We start from the raw sequence: 15475 nt of genomic DNA, 5'->3' as shown, positions 1-15475 counted from the left end.
AATGTGGGGGTCAGGGATAATAGATTGGGGGCTGGCAGGGGTGAGGAGACATGAAGGGAGAGGGAGACAGATATGACGGTGATGGTCACACAGAGCCCTGAAACCTCCCGTCAGACCTAGGGGGAACATTTTTTTATTGGCAAATACCTATCGCTGCAAGTTGAGTGTTTTTTTTTTTTTTTTTTAGGGGGCTTATATATCAGAGATATTAATCACGCAGACTTGGAGAGACTGTGCCAATGTTCTCATCCAGCTGTCAGCAAGAAAACAAACATGTTTCCCAAAATGTCGAACTTTTCCCTAATCTGACAGCAATCTTTTTTCTTTGTTTTCTTTGCTTTTTCTCTACATTTTTTCCCTCCTGACAGACCTCTTGCTGCTGCTCCTTACAAAAAATCAGCGTATTTTGTTGTAACGATACAGAAGAGCTATGTAAATGTAATGCTCAGTTTATCTAAATGAATCAAAATTGCAATACATATATGTGCAATACCCAAATTGCAGGAACTGCAATACCAGCAAAACAAAAATCACATCAATTCAAATGATAATGTAAAGCAAAAAATGACCATTTACACTGAAATCGCAATGGCAACATCTGCCTTTATTATGACAATATGAGTTTTTGTTTTGCATATTGTGCAGCACTATGAAAATCCACCATCAGTTATAGTTGGAGGATCTTCTCCTCTCCTCCTCATCTTCTCCCTCCTCCTCTGTTTCTCTTCTTCTCTTCGCTCCTCTCCTGTCGCCGCATCTCTGCTTTCAGCTCCTCTCACTCCACCTTTTTATCTTCCCATTCCCAATCCTTCCAGCCATTCCCCACCCCCACCCACCCTCCTCTCCGACGGCGTCATCTTCCTTTCGTCTTCTCTGAGACTGTCCACACCTCAGAGGTCAGAGGCTGTCGGGTTAACTGGCACAAGAGAGTGAGAGAAAGAAAAAAAACCTACGACCCCACAGACAGTCTTAAAGCCTGTTATCTCCTACTGCGAGTTTGCACAAGGTTAAATGGTTGGGATTTTTTTTTCTTTTGGGGGGTTGGGGGGACAGATAACTTTTTCTCCTTGTGCATATTTTCCAGCAGCACCTCACTGAGCGCTTGTCAACAAACTGGCGATAAACTGACCACGTTGGCCAGATGCAGTCAGTTTATGACCGCTGTTCTCGTTTCATCGCCGCTGTGTTATGATTGACGTTTATAGCCAGTGTTGCGTTGAGCTGGAAAATATTAGCATGTGCTGCCTGTCTCTCATATCTGCGTAGTTCCACAGATTTATTCAATCAGCTCTTCAGCTGCATGAAGCGTGTATGTCAGAATGAGACCTTTTAATCAATCACAGCAATCAATAAATCAAAGCAAATTAAAGGTTCTTTAGAAGAAAGTGAAGTCAGATGAAGACCTTTTGTGCATGTGAGCTCCCAAATCAATTTCACCCCTTATTGTAGGCTCCTTTGAACTAGTCCTGCTCCCTTTTTGATACCATTATTAAGAGCAGGCCAGATTTAAATAAAGGTCACCAATCCTCTTTTTGACTTCTTAGTCTGGCTTCTCCTCTCAGGCCGCTGTGAGACGACAGGTCTGGGTCTGAGATGCGACTGGCCAGCTGTGTCACCCTCTTCTTTTCCATTAAACCCCCCTCCTGCAGCATTCTGTGTTTGGTTTAAAGCATATAAATCCTCCTCCGCTGGCCTTTGTGGAGTGATTTAGGAGACAGCGGGTCGTCTCTCCTCGGGAGCCACTGAGTTAAAGAGGTGCAGCCAAGAAGTAAATGAGAGAGGCAGATAAGAGGAGAACAAGAATCAGAGATAAATTGGGGATGAAAGCGAAAGCAGAAATGTAAAGGGATGGAAAAGGGTCACAGGGAAATCTTTTACTGATCCTGAAATTGTTGGTCACTGTAATTATGAGTAATCTGATTGGAAATACTTTTATATTTATCATCTTAGAGCCTTTGTTTTTAGGTCATATAAGATGTGCCAAAGAAGATTTCACGCAATGTTTGATCGCCTGAAGGTTTGAACGCACCTAGCAGAGTTTTCCGATCAATAAATATTATTTCTGGCCCAAACATGTGGTGTGTTGATGAGCTGAAGGTTCAGCTCGATGTCATGGACAACAGCTTAGTGTGGACCAGCGCTGGTGCAGCACAGCTCTTAACCTCTGTATTTCTGCACAATTTAAAAAATAAAAAAAATCAAGTGAAATGCTCATGGGGCGATTCAACTGGGTAATGTGAGACTTGTGATGACATATTTACTTTAGGATGAGGCAGAAGTTCATTGATTTTGCCTTTATTCAGATATTGGAGATGACAGGCAGCGAGGGGCCACGAATCGGATTTAAATCCATGGCTGCTGCAATTAGGACCAGGTCAACCACCAGGGTGCCCCTAGTCTTTCTTCCTCATATTGTCAGATAATCCTATGAAAAGATCAAAAGCGTATAGTGCAGTGTAGGGAAACTTTCCATTGGCAGATGATAAAATTAATTATAAGATGCACTTGTGAATATTTTCTGCCAGTGTATGTGTGATATGTGATTCAAGTAACAGGACACATTGTCAGTGTGTCTCTCAAAACACTTCATGATCTACGTCAGGTTTTACCTACACAAACAATGCCTTCTCAGTAACTTCACACAATGGATCTCACTTCTATTTTTGCAGGATTTGTGAAAAGAAAGAAAAAAATCTTTATATCACTTCCCTTGCACTTTAATGCAGACAGCAGCAGGGATTTATGATTTCACGGTGTTTCGGTCCAGCTTCACCTGTCTGCCTCTCACTGTTCCTGCCTGTTTAAACGATTTGTTTCGAAGTTGGATGAAACAAACTGTTGCAGTTATTTCTCTTATCTGAAGTCTGTTCTTCTGCCTAATGGATGAGTATATGCACTTAAGTGAAAGAGGCTGCAGAGGAGGAGGAGGGTGGGTGGGGGGGGGGATAAGAATCGTTATTTGTGAGTATTAAGCCTCTCGTGATAAATGGAGATCAGACAGAGAACAAATGAACAGAGCTGGAAGAGGCCGGAGGTGTTTACTGATACTTAATGTAGTCCATAAAATTAGCAACATAAAGTGCTTCTCAGGTCCATGAGCATACACCAGGATACATGCATCCATTATCCAAACCGCTTCTCCTTATAGGGTCATGGGCGTGAGGTGGTGGGGTGGGGGGTGCGTTGCATGTCACAGAGACAAACAACCAAGTCACGCTCCCATTCAGAACTATGGGCACTTATAGAATCGCCACTTTAATGAGCATGTTTTTGGACTGTGGGAAGAAGTACTCGGTTGAAACCCACATAGGCACAAGGAGAATATTACATTACATTACTTCTATTCATAAATAGAAATAAATAAGGCATCTTCAATGTTTTCCAACGAGCTCAAATCACATTATATTTTATTATGTTCATTCCAGAAGACAAAACGCTCTCCTGCCCTTTCTTTGCCCCAGCTGTTGTTTTGTTACAGCAGTTGTTTTGTTCTTTTGTGCACTTTTTTTTCTTTTTCTTTTTGCAACAGGTCTATGTCTGTCTTTGGGTCTTTGTGGCAGACCATGTTGACCAGGCAGACGTCAAAAAATGCACAACTGGCAGTGTAACTTCGACATATTCCGTGAGAGGAATTCAAAGCAGCTCAGACGTCGCAGTACCAGCGTCAATTTTTAGGTCAGTTCAGTTTCAGTTCACCGAAATGATAAACTGAAACTGGAATTCTTATAATTCCTCCACCTCCTCCCTCACCTCATACTCTCAGTCATTTCTGTATGGGAGGGATATGAGATCCTTCCTCGCTTGATTATACGAGAGGTGCTTTACGCAAATATCGATGACTGTGTTGAAGTAAGGTCAAAAGTTTAAACTTCAAATTCTTCCGTAAGAGATAGATCCAATATAACCTTCAGTTTTATCCAAACCTTATCGAGCCAGGAAAGCGTAAGAATCTCTTTCAAGGGTGCCAAGAATGTTAACAACATAAAAAAGATGAAAATTATATTTCACATGGTAAGGATGTAACGCAAATGCAATAAAAGCACGGATAAAAATGCCAGCATGAAAAACAATCTAAAGACAGTGGGAGAGCAGTGTGAAACTGACTGCAGTAAAGAATCGCCTCAAAATGTACATTAATTATTATTTTATCTGCAGTTGGAGACAAAATCATGGCGTCACTCTGTTGCACGCTCCCTAAGAAATGTTATTTATTCAGCCCTGGAACAACAAAATGATATTCAATATTTATGTCCACATTTCGCAACCCTGTCACTGTATGACGATATTGATAGTGGATGAGCCTCCAAAACCCTAAAGCATTTAATGGCAGCAATTTTTCACGTCTCATTCATGTCTCAAAAGACTTCCTTTACAGAAATAAAAGTATAGCACAGATGTAAAATATAGTTGCATATAGCAAGTAAAACATGTTTTTGGTTTGGTTAGAATGAATTCAACACAACAATACTGATATAAAATATCATAGAAGCATAAATTAGGTGCAGGTTTGTGATGGGAAACAGTAATAGTCCACTTCCTGCATTGCTCTCAGACGCAAGTCTTGGGGACATCGGGCTGGACACACTGGCCCAACCCCGGGTCACTTCCTGTCAGTCCAAATTCTGCAATGGGAATATAGCAGCAACTTTTTTTGACACCCATGAGGCGGAGTGGCATTTTGACGGGGGTCAGGGGGGATGGCCTATGAAGTAACTTGGGGACAGAGGGTGAACATTTTTTTGGAGAGGGGAGTGGGATGGGCTGAGGGCAGAGTCAGGTGTTGGTGGGGGGTGGGGTAGGGGGTGGTATGAGGAATTTTGTTGAAGAGAGGGCAAGGAATGCTGGGAATGCCAGTCATGAGGTAGTCCGAGGGAAGGCGGGGTCACTGCAGGTCTGGAGGTCAGCGTTGGGCTCGGCTCGCACACCAAATCTGATCAGAGGTCCTAGTTGCTTTAAAAGGACAAAAGTGAAGTGTGAAGACCCCACATGTTCATGAAGAATCTGACCCCCGGGACATTAAAAAAAAAAAAAAAAAATTCATTATTTCAGGGTGTTTGGATGGAGGAGCTGCACAATCTGCACTGATTTAGATTTGCATGTTTCCACTCAACTATTGTGTTCCTGGGTGGATCGAGCCTTTTAGACAGAAGGGCACCACGAGCACTTAAGGAACCATAATGCACATGACCTCACTGTGAGCTTCTCCATGTCTCTATGAGCCTCACAGGGCGGGAGCACTTGGCTTCCAGTGAACAAGAATAAAAAGCATGGTTGTATTGTGTTTTTTCTCTCTTTTTTTGCTGTAAATGTGTTCTGAGACGTCTGATTACATCTACAGCCAATCACAGTCACTCGCAGCAGAAGCCGCCTCATCACTAAAAGAAGCCAACACAATCAAAATCTGATATTTTGTTCGGCCAACAAACAAGTGATTCAAGTTCATAGTCCTGCCTAATTACTGATCCAGGGGAGGACGGGGTTGCAGTATTGACAGAGAGCAACAGTGTGTTTGAGATCTGTGTGTGTATGTGTGGACGTTCCACATAATGCAGCCAGATGGCCAAACATTGAATCACTTGTTGCTTTTTACAACTTGCTAACGACGTAAATGTAACTGACAATACTAATTATAAATGACTATTGTTGACTATGAAACACTCGCTGACTAAATAAATTGAACAGCTGATAAACAGTAGTCATCAATAGAAAACATAATCAAATGATCATTAGTAACAACCCTCAATGTTGTACCTTTCAACTCAGGGATTGTTGGACACAGAGTCACAGGTGGACAGAGTCCAGTCAGATTAAACTCACATCTTCTGCTTCAGCTTGATTATTCTTACATTTCTAAGCATTTTAATTAAATCTTCTGTCTCTTTTGTTTGGATGCAATAACACACACTCCTCCCCTCTCTGCAGAGGTCTTTGTTGTATCTCTCCCAAACAGTTACAGCACCATTACATGTAGGACAGCTCTGCTCCTCCCTCCATCCGCTCTCCCAACCTGCTCTCACTTTCTTTTTCGCATCTTTTACCAAATCTCTCTCCGATCTGTCCCCAGCAGAGTGCCTTCTCTGTGGTGTCATTTTACAGGTCTATCCTGAAGGATTTCAGGCTGCTGGGAATGGAGCCTGACTTGTCCATTAGTTAGATTAGCAGCTCTGTGGGGAGGCTCTGGTTCCCTCTCCCCTGGCTGGGACAGACAAAAGCTCTGGCCGGCCTTCTTTTGTAAGACTGTCAGTCGGAGATGGTTGCTGCCAAAAAAAAAGAAGCTCTGTCAGGACTCAGATCCTCTGACAAGGTGCTGTGAGCCAGGTTGAATCTTTTAAACTTGTTAACACACTTGTAGTTTGCCCATAATGAAAAATGACAGTAATTGACCCCTTTTCCATTGCCACTCGACTCCAGTCGAGTTTGCCCCTCTGTATGGACCGAGGACACAATGAGGGATGTCATAAAACACACATACAGACACAGGGGAGGGAAACCGACTGTGTAAACTGATAAAAATGACCAGTCACATCTCATCCCCGGGTTGATGCTCCTGAAAAAGGGTTGGAGCAGTGAGAGTGAGAGAAGCTTTGATCAACGATTGCATGTTTTTGAAACTTATTTGGAGGCTGCGCTCACTCCTTCATCCCAGAGTCCAGTGTAGCTGTAGTGTTTCTGGTTCAACAGCACCGGACATGTGGCAGTTCTGTCTTCACCGTCTGTGCTTTAAAGACATTAAAGCAGGAATAAGGGTGAATATTTGGGTGTTTACTCGGGTGTCGTGTTTACACCAATGCTGATTGGATCCAGAGCATAAAAAGAGCAGCTATTTGACCTGGGTATATGAACGCCAGTTAAACCCTTTTCCACTGCCGACAAACGACAGATATCAGCGGGTCAGAGGGTTTATTGACCAAAGTCTGATTAATATGGTACATGTTGGTCATCCATTGTATAACTAAAAATCCCCTAATATTCTCTTTTCACTGTGATGTTGGCTCTTGTACAGACTTGATTGCTGACCACCATTAGTAACTCGCGCATTGAACAAAATCAGCTGACTGAACAATGTTGTCATTTTAATGAGTTGTTGTGAATGTGACCTGAGGTGAATCTGCCCATTTTTGGTTCTTGTTTTGGTGTTTTTGTCTTGCCCTGGCTGATAATTAAACTATTTATGGCTTTTGAAAGCAGTGGCAGCATGAACGCCATTTAAGGCTCTAACAGCCTCTTGTAGGCCGATCATAAAACATGACGGGCTGGTCGTGTTTGCTGGTTGGCATTATTTTTTAAAAGCATTAGACAGGGTATGAGTGGTGACAAAGACCTTCTTATCTGAGTTTCTTCTTGGAAAGAAAGTGAAAACATTGTTTCCCAACATGTTGAGCTTCTCGTGGATTCAGATAAAAAAAAATAAAAAGCTGTTGACTCACTTTCTTCTTTTTTCCTTTTTCTCTTTCAGTCTTTGCAGAAAAATGGCCAGATCTCCAGCATGACCAGCCTGAACGGACACTCGGAGGACAACACCCTGGCAGACGGTGTGTGAATATATATATGTGTGTGTGTGTGTGTGTGTGTGTATGTGTGTGTCTGTATTGTGTGTTTATTTACACAGCATGACTGTGGGTGCTGTTCCTGTGGTCTTTGTGGTTAAGTAGTGGCAATGTTTGTGTGTGTTTGTGTCTGGGATTTTGTACTGTTTCTCCATCGGTGGCAGAAGGTAAGCTTGTTTGTGTGGGGTCAGTTTTCAGTGTGTGTGTGTGTGTGTGTGTGTGTGTGTATTTCAGTGTGTGCAAATTCTTGTCTGCAGATGTCTTCATGGCTCTGCGAGATCTACTTGATCCTAAACTAATCCCTCTGTCAACAGACAGGGGACACCTACATGAGCTTTTCACATAGGAGCCACACACACACACACACACACACACACACACACACACACACACACACACACACACACACACACACACACACACACACACACACACACACACACACACCCAACATAGTCTTTCTCCCTGTTTCCCTCATTATTACTTAGCTCATCAGGTGAGAGCATGGAAATGTTAACTCACACAGTGCAGCACGTGCAATTGAAGCATTGAAGCTCACATCTTTGACATGTCACTTTGTCTCACTGTTTATTGGACGACTCAAAATCTTGCTTTTTTAAAGTGGAAACATTTGAAAAGGGCCGAGGTGGAAGAAGTCCTAAACCAGTAATCTTAGGTACTCATCACTTCCCAGTAATAAACTGGATAACATTTATGTGCACAGACCTGCTGTGTCCAACTCATATCTCCAAAGCGGCGTTTGTTTATTTTCATTGTCATTTCATCGTGTCTCCCTCAGTCTGGGAGGGCTGCAGGGGCGTGTACTCCCTCCCCAAATATTTAGCAGGCCGTGACCCAGGCCTCGCACAGAGCAACCTGCGCACATCATAATATGTTATAGCCCAGGGGAAGGAGTAACCCAATACTACTTAAAACACTGAAATATGTCACATAAATAACCTGTTTAATAAGATATTTAATGAAGTGATTCAGTCCGTTTGTGGAGTAACCCGATACCCTCCTAAGAGTAGGTATATGAGTCGATGTAGCATGTAGAATATAAGGGGGTTATTTGGTTGTTGAAGCAGTTACATTTGTGGAAATGAACTGTAAGTTAATTAGTAACATAGAAAAATGGAAACAAACAGAAGCCGCATATTTTCACTGGCAGGAATGCTTAGATCTTATTCACTTAAGCAAACACGACCAGAAGCTGCAGACCACTCGCTTTCATGTACACAAAACCAACTCTCTCTGCTTTATTCTCTGTGTCAGAGACTGTGTGACAGTTTTCAGGCCGAGAACGACATGTAACACTGTTTCTGTTGCACTTTCTGGCTTGGATTTAAATTTCACAGAATAGTTTTTGAAAAGGGCAGCGAAAGAAAGCAAAAATGGAAGCGAGTGATGATACTCTTTTTACACTCAATCTTGGAGGTATTTGACACCTAAGTTTACACTCTTCTCCTCACTCAGAAACATGTGTTTTTCCTTCTGAGAGCATAATGAAATAGCACGTGATCAGAGCTTAAACTGACTCGACCCTACTTGACCTGCTCTGAATGCAAAATAGAGTGGATCCATGAAATGTGAACTGACTGATCAATCAACCGACCAGCTGACCGAACCTGGCACTCTCACTAGCTTGAATAAAAACAGGCGACAAATAAACCGAAAACAAGTGAAGTTGTGAAAGAGCTTCAAGGCTACAGATTGGAGGAGAGGAGGGGGAGTGAAAAGAAGAGAGATGCAGAGGGTCAAGAGAGAGGGGGAGAGAGAAGATAGAGGTTTCACATCCCAGCGCTGCTCGAGCTCTTGTGCAGCCTGATAAAGGCAGCAGAGCATTGTGGGAGACAGGAAGAGAAGAGGAGTCTCTGATAACAACATAAAACAACAAAAGACGAGCGGCAGATCAAAAGACTGACACACGTGCAAACACACAGTTATAATCTGCCCCGACCAGGCTTGCCAGAAGTGTTTTCAGTTAAAGGACCAGGCCCCAAACTCACACAAAAAACACACACACACAGCAAAAACTCAATATCTCACCTCTGCTCCCATTCTTCATAACTGAATCCTAATTTTGGACTATCGGACTCTGTATGGCCCTTTAAGTGGGAACACCCCTGTTTGAATGTATGATACAGACATATATGTATAGGCTATATTTCAGTAAAAATATTTGACTCTATCATCTGTCATTGGAAGTTTAATTTAATCACTGATAGTATTTGTTTAAAGTGGTACAAAAGCACGAGGAAGGTGTGGACTTACATTTTCCAGTGTGTCCGTCAGTAGTCGATCCCTATTGCGAACACAAACAGTGAGTCTGCTGGTTCACTCAAGGTGACTGTGCCCTGCTAAGGGGATGTGGAAACATTCGTAATTTGGTTATTGAGAAATCCTGAAAATGCAGAGCAGGAAACATGTGGTCGCTGCCTCTTTTTCTTCCTGTGCAGAGGCTTTGGGACCTCTTCTCAGTTTTTTAACAGAAAACATACCATAGATGTCAATTGATTGGCTGAAACTGCGATTGAACATCATTTTTTAAGTCTGTGTTAACCTTCGCTGGGTGCCAGATTGGTTGAGAAAGAACAGGCAGGAGGCCTGAGGCTCGGGGAGTTTACAGCAGGTTATTTGAGAGAAGGGGACGGGATGAATATTACATGGAAATAGAGTTTTGTGGGGACCACTCAGAAATGTTGCTTTGCTGCAGAGAAGAGAGAGGCAAGAAAAGAGCCAGAGCCTGGAGGAGTAAAAATAGATAAGGATGAGGAGGGAGAAAGACATTAAGACACAGTCAGCCGTGAATGATGCAGCCACCTATTTCCAACTTGGATTATTCCTACAAATAATCAAAATGAGACTGTGATCTCTCTAGTTCTTTTTTATCAGACTAAAACCTGTCTCTCCGACTAGATTTCATTATCTGTACAGCCAGTGAATAATGTATCATTGATCTTTTCACTCGTTTATCTCATTATTAACAACAACATTTGATGTGTGCTTTCTTTGGCTTCCATGTTGACGATCGCATCAGCCTGTGTGTGTGTGTGTGTGTGTGTTTGGGTTGCTGCTTTTTCAAGGGTGTGGGCGTATGGGGGTGCAGTGGCAGCCCAAAGAATGACATCATAGCTGATGTAATCCACTGGCCAGAGAGTTGCCGCTCCCTCCCAGATGGCTTGCAGGCTGCGAAAGAGGACAGATGAAGTTTTCTGGATGGCTTCAGTGGGAGATTGTGCTGACTGTGTGAGTGTGTTGCAGTATGTGCGTATTTGAAGAAACGGCGGACGTCAGTCAGCGGTCAAACACATGCACATCTGTTTGTTTCACTCTATATGCACAGGACCATATGGGTGTGGTTCACCACATTAAATCAATTAATTAAGTTCCAACATTAAAGTTTGTACACAAACGGGTTTCAGCTACAATGAGCTGGTGTCAATCCAAAAGAGGAACGTGCTCTTAGTGTGAGTGTTTGTAACTTTCCTTTAGTTTATGTTATTATAAACAAAAGCTCTTTGTTTTTTTGGAAAATGATGCTAAAAACTTTGGCAACTTTCACAGGACAATCATTATAATTTTTGACATCTTATAGACTAAACAATAGATTGAATCAGCGAAAAAAATAATGGCCACAAAGTCTTAATCGATAGTGAAAACAAACTGTAGTTAAAACACCCAGTTTTGCTGCTACGCACATGCAGCAGTCCAACTCTGTCAAAGAGTTAGGCAAAGTTTTCAAAAGCTGTTTGTCCCAGGTGTGTCATGAATCGTCAGGAATTATTACCTAGAGTCTCTTTTGTGCTACATTTTAATTTCTTCCTCTGGTTGCAGGTGTAAACTTTTACAGGGTGGATATATTGGACTTTGTGTGTACTGTAAGTGTGCGTGTGTGTGTGTATATGTGTGGCCATGATTTCATTCCAGGATGGACTTACTCAGACTCGGCTCTGGGGACGTTCGTAGTCTTGTAGCCAAAATGTTCATCATGCCTGTGGAAGGGACCTCTCCCTTCACTTAAGCTCCGTCTGATCTCTGCCAATATGGATTCACGCTGTACAGTGATCATAACGCAATCCAGCTGCCACATCGCTCCTACTGGACTTTTGCCCATTTTCCTTGTACATTCTTGCTGACAATACTTATTATCGTTGATGATTCCTATTAAATGGTTCTGCATCTTTTTCTACTTTTACTTGAACTACAGGAATTCTTCTGAGTTTTGGTTTGCACTTTGTGCAGACACTGATCCATCAACCAGACATCAGAATGATTTCTCTCCCCTCGCTGAGATGAAGAGATCCCAGAGGAAAGTGTTAGAGAGGCAGACTTTTAGATTGGAGTGCTTAAAAGCCTCTAGATCCCTTACGATCCATCACTGTCCAGTCATTTGTTCAATTATTTTTTATGCAGTCATTTGTTATTTATTGGGCGCTTTAAGGATACACTTCAGGGCAAGAGGGAGTAGGAGAATCTATTAAAAAATCTGCAATTTGTCACCAGTTGTCTCTGAGCCGGTCAGAGAGGTGATCTGTCTGTCCATCACCAGTGTTACAGCTATTGGAATGAAGTTTAAGTTACTTCTGACAGTCCACATGACCAGCAACCTCCCCGCCCCTCCCAATGAGCCGATGGCAAGCTGATCAGAAATCTAATCTTTTAGCTGGTTGCTCCTGTGAATTGCCATCAGATGGTCTATTCAAAAACTCTGCTTTTAACAAACATCGCAACCCTTAGAGCACTTGAGAGAACAAAAACAGAATTTAGTTGAATATGAAATTTTTACTCAGAAAATCATCAGCCGTTAAATTGCAACAATTAAGTTTTCCGTCCTCTTAACAAAAACTATTAGTCATCCAACATCAGCAGACACTGAGTGAAGGCAGCTTTCAACTGCAGATATTTCTGATGATTGTAAGCCCTAGTATTCCCTCTCCATCAGCTCCTGAGGGAAACATCTGGCTCTTTTTCAGCTAAAAGTTCAGCCATGTTCTCCAGCCAGTCGTGAACTTTGTCGACCATTTGTTGCTCAGCAGGAAGTGCAGGCTACATTGGTCTTTTTCTTTTTTTTAAACTGGGGAAATGCAGTGTTGGCCACTATGGCTCTGTGGTTTCAACACTGAGTTACTGATTTAACTTTATGGATATTTTTAATATTTACTGACTGTAAATTGAAATATTTAAATCAAAGCAGCTTGAAAGGGCAATTCATAACATTTTTTCTAATGTCGAACCTGGTTCCTGCCAGAAGTGGCTAGTGGTTATTGTCAAGAACTTTAACTACTACCTCAGGGCTGATTGGAGGCTACAGCAAGTCGCTATTGGAAACTAACGAGACGGACAAGGGCGAGCTGGTTAGCATGCTAACTTCAGTAGGTGAAAATTATGCCATGGAGACAAGAATACAAGTTAACAATGGTCTTGCTTTTCAAGTCAAGTTAAGTTTGATGCTGAATTCACAACATATCTTATTGACTGGTGAGTAAAATGCTTTTAATGCTAACAGTGGCTTAGTAGCAATGGCATAACTTGCCTACTCCACCTGCCTCCTCCAGTCCAGCAGTTTGTTACCTGTTGAGTTTGACCACTTTTGGCTTAGCAAGGGTTGCATCAACACAAATCAAATCCAAACCATTTATAATAACGGAACTAAACAGCTCGGCTCAGTATGTAAACAATAGTCCTACAAGGGCAAAGATTACAGTAATAAGGTCAAACTCATGGTTGGCTCCCACCAGGGCCCTCAGACCCTGAGGATCCGCTTGTCTCTGCAGGTGCTCCTCTCTCATCTTTCCCGGCATCAGGGAACCTAATCTCCCTCCTCAACCCCTCACCTCCCCCAGGCACATGGAGGATTGAGAGAATGGACCAGGAATGTGACGGACCCCTCCTCCTACTCCTCCTTTAATAGTGTTATGGCCCCTTTTTTGCAATGCAGCATGTATCCATATACTATAATAAGTCATTTTTACCCTGCAATTAATGATACAATCTTCTTTAAATAAGTGCCAAGAATGTGTCAGTGAGGTGAAGTTTTTCCGCTTGTGTCGTACGCAAGAATTAAATGTAATCTTCTTGATACTGGATATTTGATACTGTAGCGATGGGCCTTGCTCCACTTTGACTGAAGTTGCCGACATTTGTTTCAAGAAAAAGTCTTAAAAACAACTGAAATTGTTGTGGAAACAACTGGAATTATCTCACTCCGCTGGTGCTTTCAGGAAAAATTAGATTTAAACACCCAGTTGAGATGAAATGACTTGTTAAGATGAACAACTTTTTGAGTGAAGATTTAAGCACAAGTTACTGGATCTTTGCCAAATCCTAATGTTAAACAGAGCAGTGCATGAGACTGAGGTAAGGGAGATGGATAAGCAGCCAAGAGGAGCAATTGTGAGGAACATTTCCAGTTAACTTCTCATGAAATACAGCTGGGTAAGGAGTGGGAGGCCTTTCTGTTGCCACACAGGGAGTGGAGATTTGAGATGTGTATTCTTTCATCAGCAACATATTTGGTTTTTAAAGGCTTCTCTCCACTCTTTGCTACAAAGCTTCAACACAGACTCAGCCTGAGTACACACAAGTATTTGGAAAACACACATCGACGATTTCATCCTTGTCAGCTCAGCGTGACTAGTTGATAGTTGACGAGCAAACAAGTCCTTTTCTCTTGGACTTTGTTATTTTTAAATGCCCCAGGAGTAGGTTTTTTTGGATCTCTGCTTCCCCACTTTTAAAATCCAGTCTGTACTGGACGACAAGATGATGCTAAACAACAACTGGAATGCCAAATTGCCGGTGGAAATATTTCAGGAATGCAGAGAAAAGTGAAGACAAGTATAACAGATGGCAAAGGCTGGCTAAACATATTCCTCTGGAAACTTTTGTTATTGCTCTTCACCCAAATTTAAAAGCACCCTTTTTGTTGTTGTTGTTGTGAGACACTGGACTTTAAATGAATAGTTAGGAGGACTATAAATAACAAACTCACATAGAGTATTTGATCTCAAAATTAAATAGGCAGTTGCGTTCATTCAATGCTGAAAGCTGTAAACATGAGCCACCATTGTTTTTGTGCAAAAACAAACAGAAGACAGGAACAACATAATTGAATCTGAGACTTTGCAAACTGGTGTTCATATCATCACGCTACATCACGTCATGTACAGACATGATGTGAATCAGAAAAGGCGGAAAGGTCTCCGGACAGACTGTGCGAAGTACAGAATGAAGTGTATCTCGAGGAAATGTGCAAAAGGGAAGAGGAAACTGTGATGTCAAGAAATTACTGTTTCCTGTCCGACATTCTTATCCATCCCTCCGGCCCACACGCAAACTGGAGGAGTGGTGGGACGGTGGGGAGGGGGGCTCGTGAGGATAGAGGACTCAGAGGGGAAAGTGGTGGATGGTGAGACGGATTAAAGCGGACTGGAGAGTGGATTTAGGTTAAAAAAAAAAAAAAAAGAACAAGTGAAAAGAAGAGAGAAGGATTGAAAAGTGGAGGAGAGAGGAGACGTGCTGAATGAAAAATAATCTGTGGTCTTTCACACACTCACAAACCTTGTTTCCCTTTCCTTCGATTATTTCAACATCATCCTATCCCATTCTTGGAAGAGTAGGAGGCGTTTTCTTCTGCGCTGTCCGATGATGTCATGCACTTCTTTGCAGGCTACAAAAAGCTCTTCAGCCCACCCAACCCCCACCCGGCCGACCATTCAAGACCCCTCCTCAAACATTCCTCAACTGAGGCACGTTTTCTGATCTATCAAGATATCTGGGGCGTCACCCCCTCATACTTGCCTTGTGTTATGTAGACCAGTTTAAATGTGCAGTCTACTGTATTTACTGTTGTTGGTGAGAGTCTGTTTTAGTCAAATTACCATTTAAACAATATAAGGAAATGATCATATTGCACTTTGTCAAAT

At 42.3% G+C, this 15475-nt stretch overlaps 1 protein-coding gene across 1 annotated transcript in view; it reads left to right on the top strand.

Moving 5' to 3' along the window:
• Positions 1-15475, top strand: part of akap12b (A kinase (PRKA) anchor protein 12b) — a 45928-nt gene that overhangs the window by 14823 nt on the left and 15630 nt on the right. Inside the window, exon 2 of the mRNA XM_084001071.1 lies at positions 7457-7532. Within this exon, the coding sequence (XP_083857197.1) occupies positions 7457-7532 (76 nt within the window). The remainder of the gene's footprint in view (positions 1-7456; positions 7533-15475) is intronic.

The sequence above is a fragment of the Trachurus trachurus genome (assembly GCF_905171665.1).
Source record: "Trachurus trachurus genome assembly, chromosome: 24".
NCBI classification, from domain to species: domain Eukaryota; kingdom Metazoa; phylum Chordata; class Actinopteri; order Carangiformes; family Carangidae; genus Trachurus; species Trachurus trachurus.
This window is presented reverse-complemented; position numbering and strand designations above follow the sequence as displayed.